Source organism: Meriones unguiculatus, chromosome 6 (assembly GCF_030254825.1).
Source record: "Meriones unguiculatus strain TT.TT164.6M chromosome 6, Bangor_MerUng_6.1, whole genome shotgun sequence".
In the NCBI taxonomy this organism is placed as follows: domain Eukaryota; kingdom Metazoa; phylum Chordata; class Mammalia; order Rodentia; family Muridae; genus Meriones; species Meriones unguiculatus.
Window position 1 is genome coordinate 44,234,989 of NC_083354.1, and position 19,239 is coordinate 44,254,227.

Consider the following 19,239-nt stretch of genomic DNA (forward strand, 5'->3'; position numbering starts at 1 on the left):
TTTCATTCCTCCTGATAAACTGCTAGTGCCTTCATACTGAATGGCTATGATCCATTTGACTCTAAAGAGAGACTGCACTAGCATAAGCCTTCCCAAGTCTGTGGCAGAGTGGGGCTTATCAGGTGTGAACATTGTCTATAGAACCCTCCAAATCAGCGCTGGCTAAGGTTGAGTATCACTGTTTAACACATCTGTCCACTGTTCCTACTGCCTAGCATGTTTTCTTAGCTATTGCCTGATTCCTCCCTACTTCCTATTCTTGCTCACAGCCCCATGAACTTGATGGGCACAGGCCGCCATTCATCATCCTCTCTCTCCTCACATGCATCTAGTGAGACAGGAAACATGGTGATGATGGGTGACAACTCTATGGGTGAAGCTCCTGAAGACCTCTACCACCACATGCAGGTACCTGAGCTATGCAAGAGTGAGCATGGTATCATGACTACACGACTCACCTTTCTGGAGTCTGTTCTAATGGCTGGGACTCAAGTCCCCTGGTTTCTGGATTCAGAACACACTTCTCCATAGCAAGCAAGACTGCCTTCTTTCTGTATACCACCCCAAGTCTTGTTCCCATACCTTATTTTATAAGCAGGAAACCTAGCTTCAGACCTAGCTGCTATTCCAGATTGCATGGCAAAGATCTTCTGGCAAATTAGCCTTCTGCTTGGCAATCCTGATGGCTAAGTCTTACATTCTTCTCATGTGTAACACAATAGAGCCAACACAGCTGTCTTGTTCCATGTGGATGGTATGGGTAGTCCTTGGTGTATGCTATGAGCCCAGCCTCCAGCAGGGTTCAAAATAAAGCATGGATACTTCAGGACATGAATGCATAAGCCAGCTCTCTCTGTGCCAGCTTTACGGTACTGATCATTCAGAAGTACTGATTTTTTTCCTTTGCAGCTTGCATACCACAACCCCAGGTACCAGGGCTCAATCACCAACGTCTCTGTTCTGTCCTCGTCCCAGGCAAGCCCTTCTTCCTCCAGCCTGAGTTCTACTCATTCAGCACCATCCCAGATGATTACCTCTGCCCCTTCTAGCACCCGAGGTAAGGATGACAGGATGCTTGCTGAAGGAGAATAGAAAGTTTTATGAATCCTACTTGTCTTCCTTTCATCTTTGTCACCAAGAGACACTGAATTTCTTTTGTAGATCGATAAAATTAAAAGCAAGTTTAGAAGAAAAATCAAGGGAAATTTTATTGGAGTTAGAGAAAATAACAGGGCAGGCAAGCTGGAAATCTCACCAGTAGCCTGGAGGAGAGAGATGGAAGAGGGAAAGAGAAGTTATGCTTTCTGGTTAGTCAAAAAGCAGGTATGTTCAGCAATATAAATGTACAAGAAGCAGCAGTAAGGAATGGGAATCTCTGAGGTAGGATTACTGGGAAAAGGCATGCCTAGAGTGTTAGGAAAAGTAGATTTAGGACTGGGTAAGTGTCCAGAAAAGGGAAATAGAAAAAGAAGAGAAAGTGAAAGCTGAATCTGTAATAGAGTGAAAAGTAACAAAGATGCATTGGAAGACAAGGTGAGGACAAGAGAGAACTGAGCATCTAAAGCCTTTATGGTTTGGGAATGGGGGGGGGTGTTTTGGAGTTTTGTTTGTTTGTTTTGAGATAGATTCTCACCATGTAGCCCCTGGCTGTCTTAGAACTCAATGTATAGTCAGGTTGACTCAAAATCATAAAGATCCAAGATCCACCTGCTTCTGCCTCCCAAATGCTGGGGTTAAAGGTATGCCAACATGCTTGGCCTGCTGGTATAGTCTTTATCGATGGGGTACAAAATTGCCTTCCCAGGGGAGTGACATAGGCCTTGAGTATAAAAGCACTGTTTCACCTTTTGGGCCCACTGAGGAGGAAATATTTAAGTTTGGTTTAGCCTTGTAGTTAGTTAAGACTTGTTCTGGGTAGCTTAGAAGTTAGGGCACACCCAAGATAGAAGTAGGTGGATTTATTATTGTCAGTTTTAGCTTCTAGATTCTTAGCTTTGGGCCAGTAATGAATAAACAACAGCATATATTGCTGTCAATTTACCTTTTGGGTTTGTATGTTTGGGGTCAGTTTGGAGGCCTTGTTGCTGATTTAGATCTAACCTTAGTTACAACCAGTTTGTGGATCTTCATTGCTTACTAAAGGGCAGGTATTGTTTATTTTTAATCTTGCCACGGAAGGCCAGCACTTGAAAATGTTATAAGCATTGTGGATATTTTCTGTATCGTGTGTAATATCTGTCTCCTTTTAATAGTCTTTCATTCCCTGTCTGCCAAGGTATTACCACTGATCATGATATTTGTCACTGACATTGATATTTATGTGCCTTAAATGATGCCTGAAAAGTTGATAGCTTCTTAGGGACTGTTCATTCACTCTCTTTCTGCCTAGCAACCTTATCATTGTGTTAGAGAATGCTTGCATTTTCAGCGCCCAAACTTGTAGATTTGGGTCACCTCTCCAGCTAATTTCAGAGCCTTCTCCGGCTGTATTTACTATCATGCTGCTACTTGGTAGCCAGTATTGCATCTCTACCTCAGTAAAAGGAGGAGAAAACTCAGTTCTTTTCCAATGAAATGTTTGCCATGCAAAATGGTCTGAGCCTGTCAACCAGTCAGTTGCTGACTTAAAGCTTCAGAAGGATAAACTCTTTTTGTTCTGGTTATCTAGTATACAAAGGAAGACAGCACAAACTTACAACACTAAGTACGGGCTCTCTCCAAAGTATACAAACCTTGAGACCCACAGTAGGCAAGATATAAAGAAGTGATGTAGTGTGATGGGTGGAAAGATGCAGTGGCCAGCCAGGAAAACCTTGTAAAAGTGGAGAGAAGTGACTAAGGTTACAGTAGACCGACCATGGACTTTAACTTAAAGCACATTTTGACTATGTTCATAGGTGCAGTGAGGAAGTGAATGCTGAATCTGGGGTACATGTCTTTACACTCACCAACCCTCTACCTATGTTTCTTTCCTAACATAAACTATGAGATCCAGATAAGAGGGGCCAACTTTAGGAAACACAGTCCGTGAAGGCTGTAAACAGGGGCAGGACCATGTCTTATGAAAAGAGCCTACTAAACAATGGCTTTGGGACTAGAAAGGAAGGAAAGCCCAAGAAATAGCTGTGACTGTCTGGACATTGGTATTTACAGTGTCTTTCAGTAAGTGCCCTGATTAGAGCTGGGGAAATAGACCACACTACCATCCAGGCTTTGTTGTTTTCCATAACCTGATATCTTAGATATGCTTAGCCAGATCCAAGACTTGATCTGGTTAGTCTTACAGATTAATGATGGATATTTTAGCTCAGTAATACTCTGATGCTGCTTTAAAAAAAATTATTTATGTGTATGTCAGATTTCCCAGGACTTGAGTTACAGACTGATGTGAGCTGCCGGATGGGGCCGCTGGGAGCAGAACTCGGATTTCTAAAGAGCAGCAGGTGCTCTTAACTACTGAGCCATCTCTCCAGCCCTGATACAGCTAACGCTCCTCTGTGCTGTGGCTGCAATTAGAGACATTTCAGGCTACCTGTTGCCACCTGTATTTGGTTACTTCTATCATCACTGTGACTAAATACCTGACAAGCAACTTGAGGAAGGGTTGTTTTCGCTCACAGTATGACGGCATTACAGCTGGAGTGTAAGGTGCACTCACTGGCTTCTCCTGATTTTCTGTGTATTCAGCTTAGGACTCTGGCCTATGGGGTGGGTCTTCTCCTTTGACTTACACCTCCTAGATGATTCTAAATCACCTACCAGTTTTGCAGAAGACAAAGTAGTCTTGTAAGTCCATGGCTCCCCCTGGTGGTCAAAAGGCTGATTAAGCTTGGGGATAGATTTGTAAGCCAGTGTCACTAGGACCCAACTTCCCTAGGTATTACTGGAGTGCAGCTGAAACCATTCAAAGTCTTAGGGACAGATAAGCCTTGGTGGCGTCTAAATGTCTAATGAAAGTTAACATCACCCTGTCCCACCCGGGCATTGGCTGCCCAGGACTTAGGAAAGTGAATCGAAGAAAATTAGTGTACAGTACTTCTTTGCTACAACACGAGGACCACCACAACTGGAATTTAAGTCCTCAGCAGAGCCCCGAGACCTTCAGGATGATTCTCCTCCATCCCAGCCACCATCATGGACAGAGACAGCACATAATGGACACACAGTTGGTATCATGACTCAGGCTTCCTGAGGTTAGAGAGCAAAGCTTAAGGGAAACAACTCCAACCCTATGCCTAGAGTGGTATGGACATTAAATAGACTTTTTGATTGAGCTGATATCAAAATGATGCTTTTGTCCTTTGTAGATAGTCATGTCCAGATATTGTCCACAGCGCTTAGAGGCATTCATACTCTATCAAATTGGAAAGGCAGAGAGAAATCAGCGGGATTTGGTATACACCTTTAATCTGAGAGTGTAGGAGGCAAAAACAGGCAGATCTCTATGAATTCAAGGCCAGCCTGGTCTACAAAAGGAGTTCCAGAGAAACCCTGTCTCAAAAATTGTTTTTATTTTTACATAGCCATCTTCTTGAGATTGCCTAAAAGTACAAATTTTAAAAGAGAACATAAATATCAGTAAAGCCACAAAACAAGAAGTTTAAGTAACCATAATTTACACATTCCCTTATCAATGAAGGACATTATAAAAGATAAAGGTCCTACAGCCTGCCTAGAGGTTCTCTCAGAACAGCAATAAAGTTACAAAAAGAACTGTGAAAAAAGTTGTTTCTGGCATCTGTGCAGACGCTTTGGACTAAAATGAACACAAGGATTTCTCAGGGACTCCCACAGTAAGCTGGTTACAGACCTGGATTTGCTTTGATTTGTTGGATCTTTTTACTGTGCTGGCACCACAGGCTCAGAGGAGAGCCCCAGAGGCTTCAGGGATTCGGAGCCCTTCTAGGATCTGCATATTCACCTCTCAGCTAGAGCCCACAGGCTTGTCTCCATGGCCAAGCTTCTCAGCACTGAGTCAGAAGCATTGAAGCATTGAAGTCCAGGTGACTTTGCCATGAAGGGACTGGTAGATAGGATGTTGTCTGATGCAGTGAAGGGTGTGTTTGCAGAACTGTTCATTTACCCTATCACAGGAAAGCTAGCATATTATCTTACTGCTTCTATTGAAAGTTTTCTTAAGAACCATAAATGAGAAGTTCCTCAGTGCATTACTAGTACCTCAGTCAAAATCACTATGGTGACTTCATGAAAAGTAACAAAGGAAGCTGGGCAGTGGTGGTGCATGCCTTTAATCCCAGCACTTGGAGGCAGAGGCAAGCAGCTTTGAAGTTCGAGGCCAGCCTGGTCTACAGAGTGAGTTCCAGGGCAGCCAGGACTATGCAAAGGAACCCTGTCTTGAGAACTACAACAACAAAAGAGCCTGAGTACAAGTCTCTTGACTTCTGGATTAGTTCCATGCCTGTGAGCTCAAGGGCCAGCAAGTATCAGACCCACCTGTGTGCAGGGACCTGGGTTTCCAGCCTGGCTTTAGAGCTACAGTAGGTCTGACAGGTAGGTAGACTTGAGGTTCTGGGAGCCTACTCAAGGTTCTGGAAGGGATGTGCCACAAAGGAAGTAGGAAACCAGCTAAAATAGAACCACTGGCCTTTGAAGAAGGTAAGTGTGTGTAGACCCAGTATGTCAAGTCACAACTATGTGATTGTTATTCTAAGTGTCTCTTTGTCTTTGTGTGATGACTCCATTACAAGATGGCCTTGGCTCACACCCAAATCCTCTGGAAGAGGCCAGTGTCCAGGCCACACCTCTGTCCTGAGAGCACAATGTTCAGAAACCCCAAACAGCCTGCACCAGGCTTCAGCGCTCTTTACCCTTTTCCTCTGGGGATGACGGTAGCCTCTGTCAGTGGGTACACCTCAGCCAAGGGACCAGATACAGTCTCTACCATGTAGCCACTAGATCTGGTTCACTCTTGTGTTTTGCTGAGCTCACCCTAACTGTAAGGGACACCTACCCTGGTCCCCAGTCCTAAGGATGTTGGCCACTGAGCCCTCCTCCATCTGTGGTTTGTCATCTGTTCGTGATTGTTCTCACTTGGTTACAGGCTCTCCCTCTCTGCCAGATAAGTACCGACATGCCCGGGAAATGATGTTGCTGCTGCCCACACATCGGGACCGCCCAAGCAGTGCCATGTATCCAGCAGCCATTCTGGAGAATGGACAGGTAGCAGATCTAGTCCTGACTTAACTGTCCTCTGCTACAAGTGTGTTGGCTTAGGCTCCTGCATTGCATTTGCTAAACCTTTGTACAGGCTTGCATGCCTCCCTCATTCTGCTCTAAGAAGGCTGTTGGGGGTGGGCTGCTGGACTCCTGGTTGGGGAGGACAATGAATCTGAGGGCCAGAAGTCAAGACAGAGTGCAGGTATGAGCAGACTGGCAGCAGGTATCTGGACACGCTTAGCTATCAACTTAAACCTCCGGCCAGCTTTCTGGACTACCCACTCCCTCTTCCTCTGGCATAGGAAGTTGGTTTTTCTAACATCCTGAGAAGGCTGTAGTGCACATAGGTAGGAAATGCTGTGTGTCTTGCTGGGGTTGCCCTCTAAACTTAGTTCTGTAGACACCCTGCTTGGGCCAGCAAGTAACACTTGACCCTGTGCAGTGTGCCCCTCCCTTTCCATCCAAGCCCATAAAAGTCATTTCTAAGTACCTTGTCCTAGGCCCAACAATGCTAGGAGTTTTTCAGTGGCACATCTCTGCCAGGCAGAGGTCAGATCTGATGGGAGCTACTCATCAGAGCAATGGGACCTGCTGGACTCCAGGTTTGGCTGCTGCATTTCTCTCCCCTCATGGGTCTGGGTAGGGCTCTCCAAGAGTGGAGCAACAGGGTCTTTAAATCCTTTCTTCCAGTGGTTTCCCTGCATCAGAAAGATGTGACAGTTAAATAATGGTGGAAGGCACCTCTGTCCTGTACAGGAGAACCTGGGTGATGTCTCAGATATCCATGGAAGTGCTCAGATCAGAATATACCTGGATACCATAACAGACTTCCCAGGGCTGCTGTGGAGCTCTCAGCATATCTCAAGCATGAGCCATCTTACTGCTTTGATATCCTCATCTGAGCTTAGAATGTCCTGCATCCTGTAGTCCATGACACTGCCTCCCAAGATGTAGCTGGCTGGTTTTACACTCTTTGATATTTTTCTCCTTCCCTCAGCCACCAAACTTCCAGCGGGCCCTGTTCCAGCAAGTAGTTGGAGCCTGTAAACCCTGCAGTGACCCCAATCTGTCTATGGCTGAAAAAGGTATTTTTCTCACTCTAGGAACTCTCTTGTGTTTGTCCTATCTTGAGTGTCTGACTCTTGTTCCTGAGTCACCAACTGTCCAGTCCTGAGCCACAACCCAAAGTCCAGGTCTATTAACCTAGACATAGTGCTAACCAATCCTTTAGTTCACCGTTTAGACCACACCTGGCCTAGATCCTGTTTGTCTGTATTTCTCCCTCTCTCCAGGGCCCACCTTTCCTTGAGTAATTCATTGTAGCTGAGGTTGCTGTGGGCATCTACTCTCCTAGGTTCTTCCTATTGACTTCTAGAATTTAGTATGCCTAATGGTCCCTTTGGGGCTTCAGAAACTTTTCCTTGGAGCTCAAAATGGACTCTGGTCAATGAAAGCCCCAAAGGAATGGAAAAAGAGAAAATATAATGAATTTCCCAAAAGTAAGTTTCCACAGGGAAAGCTCTGGGTCCTTCAGTGAAGTCCAGTCATTCTTTAGCTACTCTGGCCAGCTAATGGGTCCATCTCTACAACGCCATGCCATTGAGAAACTCTCCCTAAAACTGCAGCTGGTGGCAGGTTACTTTGTGCTGTGCAAGCTGATATACGAACCAGCATCTAACCTCTGTAACCTTGAGCTGAAACCCCAGACACCTAACTTTAGTTTTAGCACAGCAGTACCTAAATGGGGATCAGGCTGAGCTTGTGTGCCAACTAGAACCTGGACCATAGTTCTCCCCTCGCCATCTATTGTGCTTCGTGCATATTCACTTCCCACCAGTGTAGTCTGTTGTCCCTTAGCCCAGACCATGTCCCTTCAAAGCTTTCATCGTGTTGTCATTGCATCTGCTTACCAAGTGCTGTCTGCTGTCCCCTCTGTCATTGTTAGCCCTCGTGATTATCATAGAGGACAAACTCTGTGACCTTTTTAAGGAGTCAAACACTGGGTACAAAACCTTGTTTCCTAGTGGGCATTGGTGCCAGATTCTCAGCCACACAGAGCCTACCGAAGATGCCTTCCTAACCTCAAGGCTGCACAGCCTGAAAAAGTGGCTTCTTGGATTCCTGCACCTATGACCCCAAACAATGGGCCTTCTTGACCTGGAAGGCCAGAATCCACAATGGGTTTTCTTCACCTAAGATGCAGATCAACTTCAAAAATAGCCAAGAGTCACACAGCTCAGAGCTCAAATGACTATCTGTGGTCAGACCAGGATGCTACATCAGCTGGACACAGAAGAGTTTCCGGCCTCAAGCCACACTGCAGCAAGGATCTGGACATGCCCACGCTAGGTGTATGAGGGAAGGACCAGTGTCTCCAACAACAACAACAACAACAAAAAAAAAAAAAAAGCCAAGAGCTACCATATCCAAAACACAAGGTCAGGACTTAGTGTAAACAAATTAGACAATTCCCATTGGTAATACAGAGGCCAGAATACCAGGTGTCACTAGGAACCTACCTAGGTTATTCTTTGCCAGTCACTCCCAGACAAGACAAGCCTGCCCTCCGGCCAGGAGCTGTGTACTGAGGACCTCAGGCCAATGCTGTAAATCTGTTAATGCTGATCAGGCCTCAGTTGGTATTGCTTTTCTACTAGGATAAATCATTCTTTGGGCCACTCCACATGGCGACGGTCCACTGACATCACTGCAGATTTGTGGCTTCTAATTGATACAGAGTGACTCACCCAGACACCATTTTAAATACACCATTACAGCCTTCCTATCATTCTTCCCCTATAGCATTCTTGACCTCAAGTTCCTTTGGACCCTTAGAGGTAAACATTTGTAGCCCCTTCAGTTCTTTCAGGAGTTAGGGATGACCTGAGGTTGGACTGTCAGATCCTTTTGGAGAAGCTTCTCAGAATCATCTCTAAGATGCTGCTTCCCTGAGATGTGTGGCTTTCGTTGTAAATGTCATCTTTGTTTTGGGGGAAGAGGGAAACCTGAAGAACTAAGGAGAGGGTGTGCCTATGCTTAGGCTAAGATGCTTAGCAGATTCAGGGCTCTTTCCTGCAGGTACCAGCTCAGTGGCCACTCATCAGACTCAGATGTCTCCTTCCTGCTATGAGCCATCAATACATCATGAGATTAAATATTCCTTATACTGAAGTTTTACCTGTGCTGTGCTGCAAGCCCATGCTAGTTCCTGAGGAAAGAAAAGGGAAATGATGTCATCCATGGAATGCCATGTGCCCAGCACTTTGGACCACATCCTAATCAAAGGCTAGACTCTAGCTCTTTCTAGAGACGCCAGCTCCTGTCAGGCCTTGGAATTTTCCATTGAGTGTCTGGGCCAAGAAAGCCCAAACCTCAGATATCTTGAGCTCCCTCTGGCTAACCCTGCCTTAAAGCAGCCCACACCTGGTCCACATAGGCTTCCCTTCCCAAAAGCTTCAGCAGAGGAAAGGCATGTCTCTTCTTGCTGGTATTTGTTCTCTGGGAAGAACCAATTAAACATGCTTCACATTTCTTTTTCTGTACCTTCAGAGTAGCCAAACCCTAAGTCGTGAAATCTAGCCACTGCTTTTCTCCTCTCCCCTTTTACAAAGAACTTTCACCCCAGCTGTAGCCAAAAAGCCAGTACTGAGGCATTGGACTGTGGTCTGCAGCCTACTCTAGTCTGCATCCAAGGGCTCCACAGCCTCCCCCTTTCTCAGGAAGCAGTGTGTTCCCCCGGGCCTAGGCTGAAACTCCTGGGCTTCGTTACTTCAGTGGGTACATTAAGTACCTCTGCTTGCTAGAAAAATGTCTTGCTCTTAAGCCCGGCCAGTAGGCATTCGGACAACAGGGATGGCTCAGCATCTTAAGTGTCACTGCAGGCCCTTTGTGAAACCAGTTTGAGGCAACTCTCAAAAGATACTGTCTCTGTCTCTTATCTTGCTTCCTGCTTTTCACACAGGGCATGAGCAGAGCAAGAACCTTGGCCTAACTCTTGACTTGTAAAGAGCTCTATGTTCCTGTGCTCTTTGTGTTCTTGATCTCTTCAACCTGTCCTGTTCTCCTCTCCTGTGGGCTTCTGGTTTTTCTTCTTAGATCCCAGAGACTGCAGGTGTTTACTTCTTACTGCACTTTCTCTGAGTTTGCCATATCCTGAATACTCTTCAAAAATCAGCTTGCTGTTGCCATCATAAGCAGCTTCAATCCCTGGCCAGTCATCTCTTTGGGCCACACAGTGCCTTGCTCGGCCAGTACTTTCAGCTGTAGGGCCTGATACACTATTTGTATGCTAGAGCACACCTAGAAGCCTCAAGCTATAGGCAGTTTCTCCCAAGTGGGAAGTTCAAGAAGTAACCTCCGTTCACTCCATCTCTTTCCACCCTTCAGCGGTGCCAGCAGCCCCCAGCAGCTGGAGCCTGGATAGCGGAGCCCAAGAGGCCCAGCCCTTCCTGTCTGCCCTCATGGGGCACATCCTGGCCCCCCCAGTGCCTCCCCGAAGCCTGTTGCATGGTAAGCGGGTCCCCTAAATAGTTTCTGGTCTCAGACTCTGACCAAGGGCTAGATCAGCTGCTGTCTAGGCCGTCTCAGCTGAGAAGAAACATCCATGCCACAGAAAGGAACCTGCTGAGTATTGGAGCCTGAGGATCCTGAGCCCTGCAAGCTAGCTCAGGAAGGCCATCCCAGCCAGAGAGGCTGAAGACAACAAAATCAACTCACCAGCCTGCCTGATGGTGGACTAGAACTGCCAGCTGGTGGACTAGAACTTCTCCTGCCTGAGGCCCACTGTTTCATGGGCTGTGAAGCACTCAACTTTCCTAGCCTGTGTGAAACCTGTATTTTTCAGGCTGTCAATATAAAGAAAGGTTTTCTGTGGCCTTCAGTGCTGAGATGTTCCTGGGACTTTTCCACACCTGCCCAGTGCCCAGCAAGGTGATACTGCTGTGCAACTTGTGCAAAGGTCCCCACTGAGGCTCTGGTTCTGTTCCCTTTACAGGTCATTACTCCCTACACTTTGACGCCTTCCACCACCCTCTGGGTGACACCCCCCCGGCCCTCCCTGCCCGGACACTGCGCAAGGTAATGTACTGAAGCAACTGTCCTACCGCCTCATCTGCTGTAGAATCACCCCTGGGGCCTACAAGAGGAACCTGAACCCTCCCCTGCTCCTCTGCCCTGAGAGCCTAAGCTGGCAGAAGCTGGGGTTGGCCAGAGCCACACTAGCGCTGCGGGTGACCCATGCATCCTGCAACAAATTCAATGAGGACAGGGAGATCAGAGGGTCTTGTGGACAATACATGGCAACAAGAGTATGTGCATAGTGAGCACTAAGAAACTTGGGGGGCTCTCTGCCAATACCACAGGCTCTCAATACACTGTAGTCCAAGAGTTAAATAAATGTCCCTGTTGTAGTTTTTAAAACTAGGGTCAACTGAAAATGAGAAATATCAGGCACTAAAGTTTTATGAAAATTTCAAGAAGTTAAATTTGAATCCTGTTGTTATCTTAATTTTTCTGCAAATGGGAAAAGACCAAGTCTCTGACAGATTTTAGCAGCAGAGTAACATTCATCTGACCAATGGCCCACCAGGGTTCCTTCTGCCTGATGACCCAGCCCTGTCAGTAACTCCGACCACAACCAACCTGGCACTTAGCCTCAGGTACACCGATGCTCAGCAGCCAGGGCAGAAATATTAGTGGTTCTGGGGCCCCACTAGCTTGCTTTGGGTGGGGGTGGGGATACTTAGGGGAATCACTGCTGAAGAAACAAACATGAAACTGATGAGATTTTAAGATTCATTGATAAGCAGACTCTTGGTCTCCACATGGCAGGCCAGTCCACCTGTCTAGAGAGAGGGATTCTAACTTACCCACCCTTTCCTTCGCACAGTCTCCTCTCCACCCCATCCCAGCTTCCCCTACAAGCCCCCAATCGGGCCTGGATGGCAGCAACTCTACGCTGTCTGGCAGTGCCAGTAGCGGTGTGTCCTCCTTGAGTGAGAGTAACTTTGGGCACTCTTCAGAGGCCCCACCTCGAACAGACACCATGGACTCCATGCCAAGCCAGGCCTGGAATGGCGATGAAGACCTTGAGCCGCCCTACCTCCCTGTCCACTACAGCCTCTCTGAGTCTGCTGTCCTTGACTCCATCAAGTCCCAGCCATGCAGAAGCCACTCAGCCCCAGGGTGTGTCATCCCTCAGGACCCCATGGACCCACCTGCGCTGCCACCCAAGCCCTACCACCCCCGCTTGCCAGTCTTAGAGCACGATGAGGGTGTGCTACTTCGGGAGGAGGCTGAGAGGCCAAGGGGCCTGCACCGCAAGGCCTCACTGCCTCCTGGGAGTGCCAAGGAGGAGCAGGCCCGCATGGCCTGGGAGCACAGCCGAGGGGAACAATGAGGAGCAGAGAGGCAGCTGCACCAACCATCTTCCATGAGCAGCTTGCCCAGGCACTCCAGGTCTGAAAAGCAAGTCCCTCCCAGGGAGCTAGAGGCTTGGCACTCAGGAGAGAACCACCAGAGTCTCTGTTCTACTGCCGTGAACTCATGTATTGCCATGTTTAGAGGCCACAGCAGCATGAAGGTTGTGGCTTCTCTTTTATTTTACTTTGTTTCCATTTTTCTGGGTTTTTCTTTATGCAGTAGTTGCTTTCTTCCTCCTGCAGTTCCAGAGCACACGGAGCTATATGGAAATATTGCACAGACAGAATTGCTTTGCAGCATTGCAGAGTCCAGGAGTAGGAGCCCAGGCCCTCCCTCCAGGGTAGAGAATCGAAGAATGGAAATTGCACTAGGGACCTCTTCCTTTGCTGTATGGATAGAAAAACTCATGATTGCATTCAGGGATTGCAAGGACCACATGGACTATATGTCACAGGTGGATAAAGGGGCCGTTTTGCACAAATGCTTGCCCACTCTTCCATCTAGGAGTGTGCAACTGAGGGGCTAGCCAGGCACATGACTGGCCTAACTGCATGCCCAGGGCACACTGCCAGACTTTCCATGGGCCAGCCTTGTCTCTTCTCCCACTTTGGACGTTATTCATCACTTGTATTACGGACCCTTTGCTCCTTTCCACTCCGAACACCTCATGGTCTGCAGATGCCTCCCTGGCTCGATTGGACTTGCAAGGGTTATCTTTTATGCCCTGGGGCTTGAATGAAACGAAGCTAGAAGGGCTGTCACTCTGGCAGAGAGTTAGGTCCCTTCCCTTGTATCAGAAAGAGCTGGTGTAAGAGTGAGGCTGGAGTGTGGCAGGAGCCAGAAAGCCTCTTAGCTTTCACAGGTGGCCCCAAATGCCTGCCATTTAGCGCCTGAATCAGGGATTTTCAGCACTACCTCTGAGCCTTGGGGTTGGCTGCCCAGCCTGGCTTCCAGGCCCTGAGGGTGTGTGGTCAGGCTCAGCAAGCTCCTGGGTTTAAAAATAAATAAACAATAAGTAAATAAATAGAAATTAAAATGGGGGAGGAAAACTTTTCCTTTTGGAAGCAGAGAGCCACACAGGTAAAACTGTTATCTTCCAAGCAGCCAAGTACTGAGCCCCCCACTTCAACCCCATAGGGACCGCCGCCACTCAGGGTTCAGGACGGGCAGAAGGGCAGTTTTTCAAACCTCCCCAGTCTGTTAGGCAGGGCACAGTGGTGACTTTATAGGAAAAATTCTTCATGTCAGGGCACTGATTTTTTTTTTCTCTTGGTATTATGGTGGGGTTATGGTAATATTTCACCAGGGTGCTTCTAAGTTACTTTTAAAAAACTTGTCTTGAGACAATTGTTTTCCTTTTGTTTGCTTACATTCACATCAGTGATGGCCATAAGACTGCCTTCTCCTTGGTGAGCAGGTATGTTACTCTCCTACTCCCTTTAACTTTTTGGCCTTGTGGCCTCCTGTGGCCAAATTCTGGGCCTTAGCTGCTCATCCCTTCTCCACAATTCTTTCCCAAATAGAAGAACCCATGGTGATGGTGTTTTTCTCTATAAACAAGTTTAATAGAGCTGCCAGCAAATAACCTATGGAAAAAGATAGAAAGCCCATTTTACTTCAGAGTATGTTGGGGTCCAGGTGCCAGCCGTTTAGGGATCATTCAGGCACAGTAAAGCAGACTGCTGAGGATGTAGGCCAATCCAAGGAGGCCCAGCTCCAAGGGCACACCTGTCCCTGAGCCCAGACTCACAGCTGAGCTTGTCTCTGGACCGTCTGGGTTCACAGGTATGAGGGTCAAGGTCTAGCTTTGAATGTGAGTCTTGGGTAGGGCAGCCTTAGGTCTCCGGGCATGTCTGAGCCTCGGTTCATGGAGACAGCCAGTCATCATCACATGCAGACGTCTCCCTTCTCCACTTGGTGGCACAGGAGGCAGGGAATGTAGGGTTGAGTCCCTCGGCCTTGCTTTATGCAAGGTGAAATATTTGTGTTGTTCCTCTCCATTTTCCCCAACTGGATGAAAAGGACCTATTCTGAATACTTTTTATTGAAAAACCAGCCAGGGTGAGGGAAATGGGAGGTCAGAGATGGGAATCCTTTGAAAAGATTGTGAAATACTGATTTTCATTCTTTCAAGCTTACTTGTAAATACCTATTTGAATGCTGTGTATTTGTACAGGAATTTGAGCAAAAAATGTATAGAGTGTGATGTCTAATTGGTAATAAGCTCTATAAATGTGTTTTTAACCTCTGGCATTCTGTGCTTATTTAAAACAAGAAAACTTCTAACCATTTCTTTTGTGTATTCATGTCTAAAGAAAAACTGACTTAAAATGATCTTACCTGTACCAGAAAAGTTAAAGAAAAAAAAAAAAACTGTGCCGGTGTCCAAGAGGCATTTTACTGTATATATTGTGGTAGCATGTTATAAATCCAACAAGTCATGTGAATTTTAGATGTAAATATCTGCCAACTGACTCTCCCCCTCTCCCCCCGACTGCTGTGATGTGAATTAAAGATGAATACCTGATACCGATCCACTGATTTCACTGAATGGGAGCGTAAGCGCCCCTCTCAAAACCTTGTCGCCGGGCTCCAAGCCCTTTTAGCTCCAGACTGATCCCTTTCCGTACTTAGCCGGCCGCTCTCCGTATTCTGCCTCCCAGCGTGAGAGGCTAAGCCCTTGCACTTTAGCATCAGGACAGTCCAGGCGGTAACATCTCCAGTTCCCACCTTCGCGTATCCAAGAGTGGAAAAGGAAACCTCCCAAGACCCCCTGGCCTCCACGGGGAAACTATCCCTCCGCCTCGGCTGGCAGCCGTGCCGCGGGCAGGGTCCTCAGAGGTCCGGGACGGCAGCTGACTTGGCAGGCCTCCAGCCTCTCCTCGGCGGTTCTGCAGTCTAGGGCGGGGTCCAGGCAGCCGGCGAAGGAAGGCGGACGCTCCCCAAGACCGGTCTGCCAGTCCACGTGGTGCTTCAAAACAAGGAACCGCTTCCGATCCTTGCTGGCGCCACCTACCCCGCCGGACGCGGGCTGACGCCAGAACTACCGCGCTGCGAGGCTGGGGTCCGGAAGGGGAGTGGTTGTGGAGCCGAGGCGGGGTACTTGGGGCGAGTCACCAGTGTGAGAGGGCGCCCGGCAGGCGGCCAGGGCAGCTGCCCTCAGCCAACATGGCGGCCCGTGCCCGCCGCCCAGCCGCTTCCTATGGACCGCCCAGGTTCAATCAGCAACCGACAACTGTCTAGGGGCCCCACGCCACCAGCCAATGAGGGAGGGCAGCGTGGAGCCGCCAGTCTGGGCTTCGGGGCACGTGGACCAGTGAGGACGCGGCGTATGGGTGGGCGCGGGGGCCGGCCGCCAATGGGAAGCTCCGGTTTGTGTTCCAGCCCCCTTGGCGGCGCACCGCGCCGGGTGCGGTTCAGTCGTGCGGCGGCAGTGGAGGTGGCGACGGCCGAGGAGGATGTGGGCTACGCGCGGGCTGGCGGTAGCGCTGGCCCTGAGCGTGCTGCCTCACAGTCGGGCGCTGCGGCCGGGCGACTGCGAAGGTGCCGGGGTTGGGGGTTGGGAGCCGGGCGCCGCGGAACCCAACGAAACCGAGAGGGCGGGGTGACGGCCCATCCCGAGGGGTCCGCTGGAGGAAGGGCCTAGAAACGTTGACCCCGTTTAAGGAAAAGCTTCGGTTCAGTCGCGTCGAAAACTTGGCCGGAAGCCCACATCGCGGGAGTTTTTGTCCCTTCCCATCACTTTAAAGATTATGGGAAGGGACTCCCTGGGCCGCAACCGTCTCGGGTTGCCAAGCTGCCCTTAGGGCTTCGGGGTTGTGTTTGGAATGAGAAGCATTTTGATCGTTTTCTTCAGCCTCCAATCTGTCCCTTATGAGGTCACAGTGAGTTTCTTCTCAAGGACGCGTGTCCACTCTCGGCTTAAACTTGAAAAGAGCTGGGAGGATTGTGTGTGGGTCACTGAGGTAATGTTCAGTCCCGGAATGCACCGGGTACTAGGCCCCCAGCAACCTCAGGGTGTTGTGCACCTGTGAGTACCAGAGAAAAACCAGTGATGAAAAAAACGTTTGATTAACATCTCAACCCTTCCATCAAAACTGCTGGCAGAATTCCTTCCTGGTGAAATGGGGACTAGTAATTGCTTAACATCTCTCTTCCCTCTTTTTCCAGTTTGTATTTCTTATCTGGGAAGATTTTACCAGGATCTCAAAGACAGAGATGTCACATTTTCACCAGCCACTATTGAAGAAGAACTTATAAAGTTCTGCCGTGAAGCAAGAGGCAAAGAGAATCGGTTGGTGAGTAGCTGGTGACCCACACAGGCTGCCCCAGGCTCTTGTGTGCTGTCCTCTTAATGATGGGACATGTCTGTAAACTAATGTGAGACTGAAATGGTTTTAGCCTGTATTTGTTGAGCTGGTATTGGTAATGTCAGAAGTGGAAAATGGCAGGCAAATGCAAAGCAGTCAATGGCATGAAGAAAATAGACCAGGCTCGTTTGGTGGGTGGGGTAGGAAGTGGTCAGGTATCTCTGAGAAGGGGATTGGTGTGGTGCAGTGAGTGCCCAAAGGCCAGAAAGACAGAAGTGGCTAGCTAGGTGCCCCAAGATGGCTAAGGGCAGAGAGCCCTGGTGAAGCATGGGCCTTTGTAGCTTTAATTTCCATGGTGGTGCCTCAGTGGAACTCTGATGGCTCCTAAACTCATCTGGGAATTCTGGGACTGAGCATCATATATCAAGTGCCTAGGATTTAACAACCAGATCTGGACAATACTAAAACCTGAGGCCCTGGCAGAGAGGTTTTCACGATAACGTAAGGGCTGTTTTGTGGAGCTGGAGAGATGGACCTGAGTTTAGTTCCCAGCACCCACAACACCCTGAAACTCCAGCTCCAGGGAATCTGATACATTCTTCTGGCCCCCTCAGCACCTGCACATACTTTGACTTATCCATACACATACATTTTCTTAAAAGACTTGTTTTTTGCTACAGTGCTACTACATTGGGGCCACAGATGATGCTGCCACCAAGATCATCAATGAGGTGTCGAAGCCCCTGGCCCACCATATCCCTGTGGAGAAGATCTGTGAGAAGCTGAAGAAGAAAGACAGCCAGATCTGTGAGCTAAAATATGGTGAGTGTGACTAGGACTGCGCCTTCTGTGATCTCTGCATGCCCTTCCTGGGCTTTGTAGCCAGAAGAGTCCCTGTGAGTGGGGGTGAGTGGCATGGTGGATGACATCTGTGCTTCAGGGACCAAACTGCCACAGCAAAGCTAGGTGGAAATCAGAAGTTGACGAGGTGGCTTGTTAGCATACTTTGAAGGAGGGAGGATTAGCCCAAAGGCCTTCTAATAGAAAAACAGTGCAGATAGAGAATATAGATAGCGGCGTGATACATAAGTGGCTAAATTGGACACTTGGGGTTTGGTGAGGAATTTGGGTTTTCGTCTGAAGTTAGGAGAATTAGAAGTTTTTGATCAGTGAAGAGGTGTGGTGGGACTTGAGTTTAACAGATTTGTCATGGCTGTACTGCTGATGGCCCCAAAATCTGTACCCCAGATGCGACAGTCACAGCATCACCATGGCAAAGCCCATCTGGTTGCGCATAATCCCACAAAGCTTAAGCAGTGCCAGTGTTTATTGTACTTCAAGTGTCCAGGAACTTTGTGCTTGTGCAAACTTGGCACCCTGGTTGGTTCTGGTATTTGTCTGGATTATGGAGTCAGCATCAGCTTGGTGCCCCATGGGGAGACAGGACATCCCTGCCACCAGCCTGGAACTGCCATTCTGTGCTGGCACGTCGGAAGTCCTTGGGGACCTGGAGCTGTGTCCCTCCTCTGAACCATGTGGGCTCCCTGCACTGTGTGTCCTGTAGTGGATGCGAACAGCCTGAGGTGGCGTTCCTGGTGAAGAATGCCAGCTCCCTCGTGTGCAGAATGCATATGTCTTCACTGCTGCAAGTAGGGCTAGTCATCCTGAGCAGTGGTTTGGCATGCAGTACCGTTGGGGGCTGAAGCATCTCCTACTCGGCCATTTACTATCCTGCTCTCCCTGCAGACAAGCAGATTGACCTGAGCACAGTGGACCTGAAGAAGCTTCGGGTGAAAGAGCTGAAGAAGATCCTGGACGACTGGGGAGAGATGTGCAAAGGCTGTGCAGAAAAGTCTGACTATATCCGGAAGATAAATGAACTGATGCCTAAATATGCCCCCAAGGCAGCCAGCGCACGAACTGATTTGTAGTCTGCCCAATTCCTGCTGCACCAGAGGGAAAACAGTTCGCCTGTCTTTTTCCCAAACAACCATTTTGTAATTTATTTTTTAAGCGGGCTCCTGACAATGAGATGTGAAGCCTGGAGCTTTCCTAATGATGATGCTGGCTCTGTGGTATCCCCTCACCCCCAGGTGGGGAGGAATTTACTTCCTTCTTTTGCTGGTTTACTCTAGGACTTCAAAGTTTGTCTGGGATTTTTTTATTAAAGGAAAAAAAAAAAAAAAAACTTGTCTTTGGAGAGTTGAGCTGATACAAGATTCTGTCCTGTGAAAAGATCCCTGGGCCTGCCAGTGCTGAGGGCCAGAAACTCCAATAACAAGATTTAAGGGCTTGGGGTAGCCAAAGTGTGTGGGTTCTGGGCTCCCAAGTG

General features: G+C 48.4%; 2 protein-coding genes across 10 annotated transcripts in view; both read left to right on the forward strand.

Annotated features, from left to right (window-relative positions):
• The window catches only part of Dock3 (dedicator of cytokinesis 3), a 309,055-nt gene extending 293,925 nt beyond the window's left edge, over positions 1-15,130 (forward strand). For 3 of the 9 annotated variants that reach the window (XM_060385335.1, XM_060385337.1, XM_060385338.1), the window contains 7 exons: positions 270-408; positions 910-1,057; positions 6,062-6,180; positions 7,175-7,262; positions 10,564-10,686; positions 11,171-11,253; positions 12,065-15,130. In XM_060385335.1, the coding sequence (XP_060241318.1) occupies positions 270-408; positions 910-1,057; positions 6,062-6,180; positions 7,175-7,262; positions 10,564-10,686; positions 11,171-11,253; positions 12,065-12,574 (1,210 nt within the window). In that variant the 3' untranslated portion in view covers positions 12,575-15,130. The remainder of the gene's footprint in view (positions 1-269; positions 409-909; positions 1,058-6,061; positions 6,181-7,174; positions 7,263-10,563; positions 10,687-11,170; positions 11,254-12,064) is intronic. The other 6 variants (XM_060385339.1, XM_060385340.1, XM_060385336.1 and 3 more) reach the window with 6 other exon arrangements.
• Positions 15,131-15,982: 852 nt separating this feature from the next.
• Manf (mesencephalic astrocyte derived neurotrophic factor) lies at positions 15,983-19,114 on the forward strand. The gene is made up of 4 exons (XM_021627033.2): positions 15,983-16,140; positions 16,768-16,895; positions 17,588-17,729; positions 18,654-19,114. Exons 1-4 carry the CDS (start codon positions 16,056-16,058, stop codon positions 18,836-18,838), a joined length of 540 nt encoding a protein of 179 aa, XP_021482708.1. The 5' UTR covers positions 15,983-16,055; the 3' UTR covers positions 18,839-19,114.
• Positions 19,115-19,239: the final 125 nt, after the last annotated feature.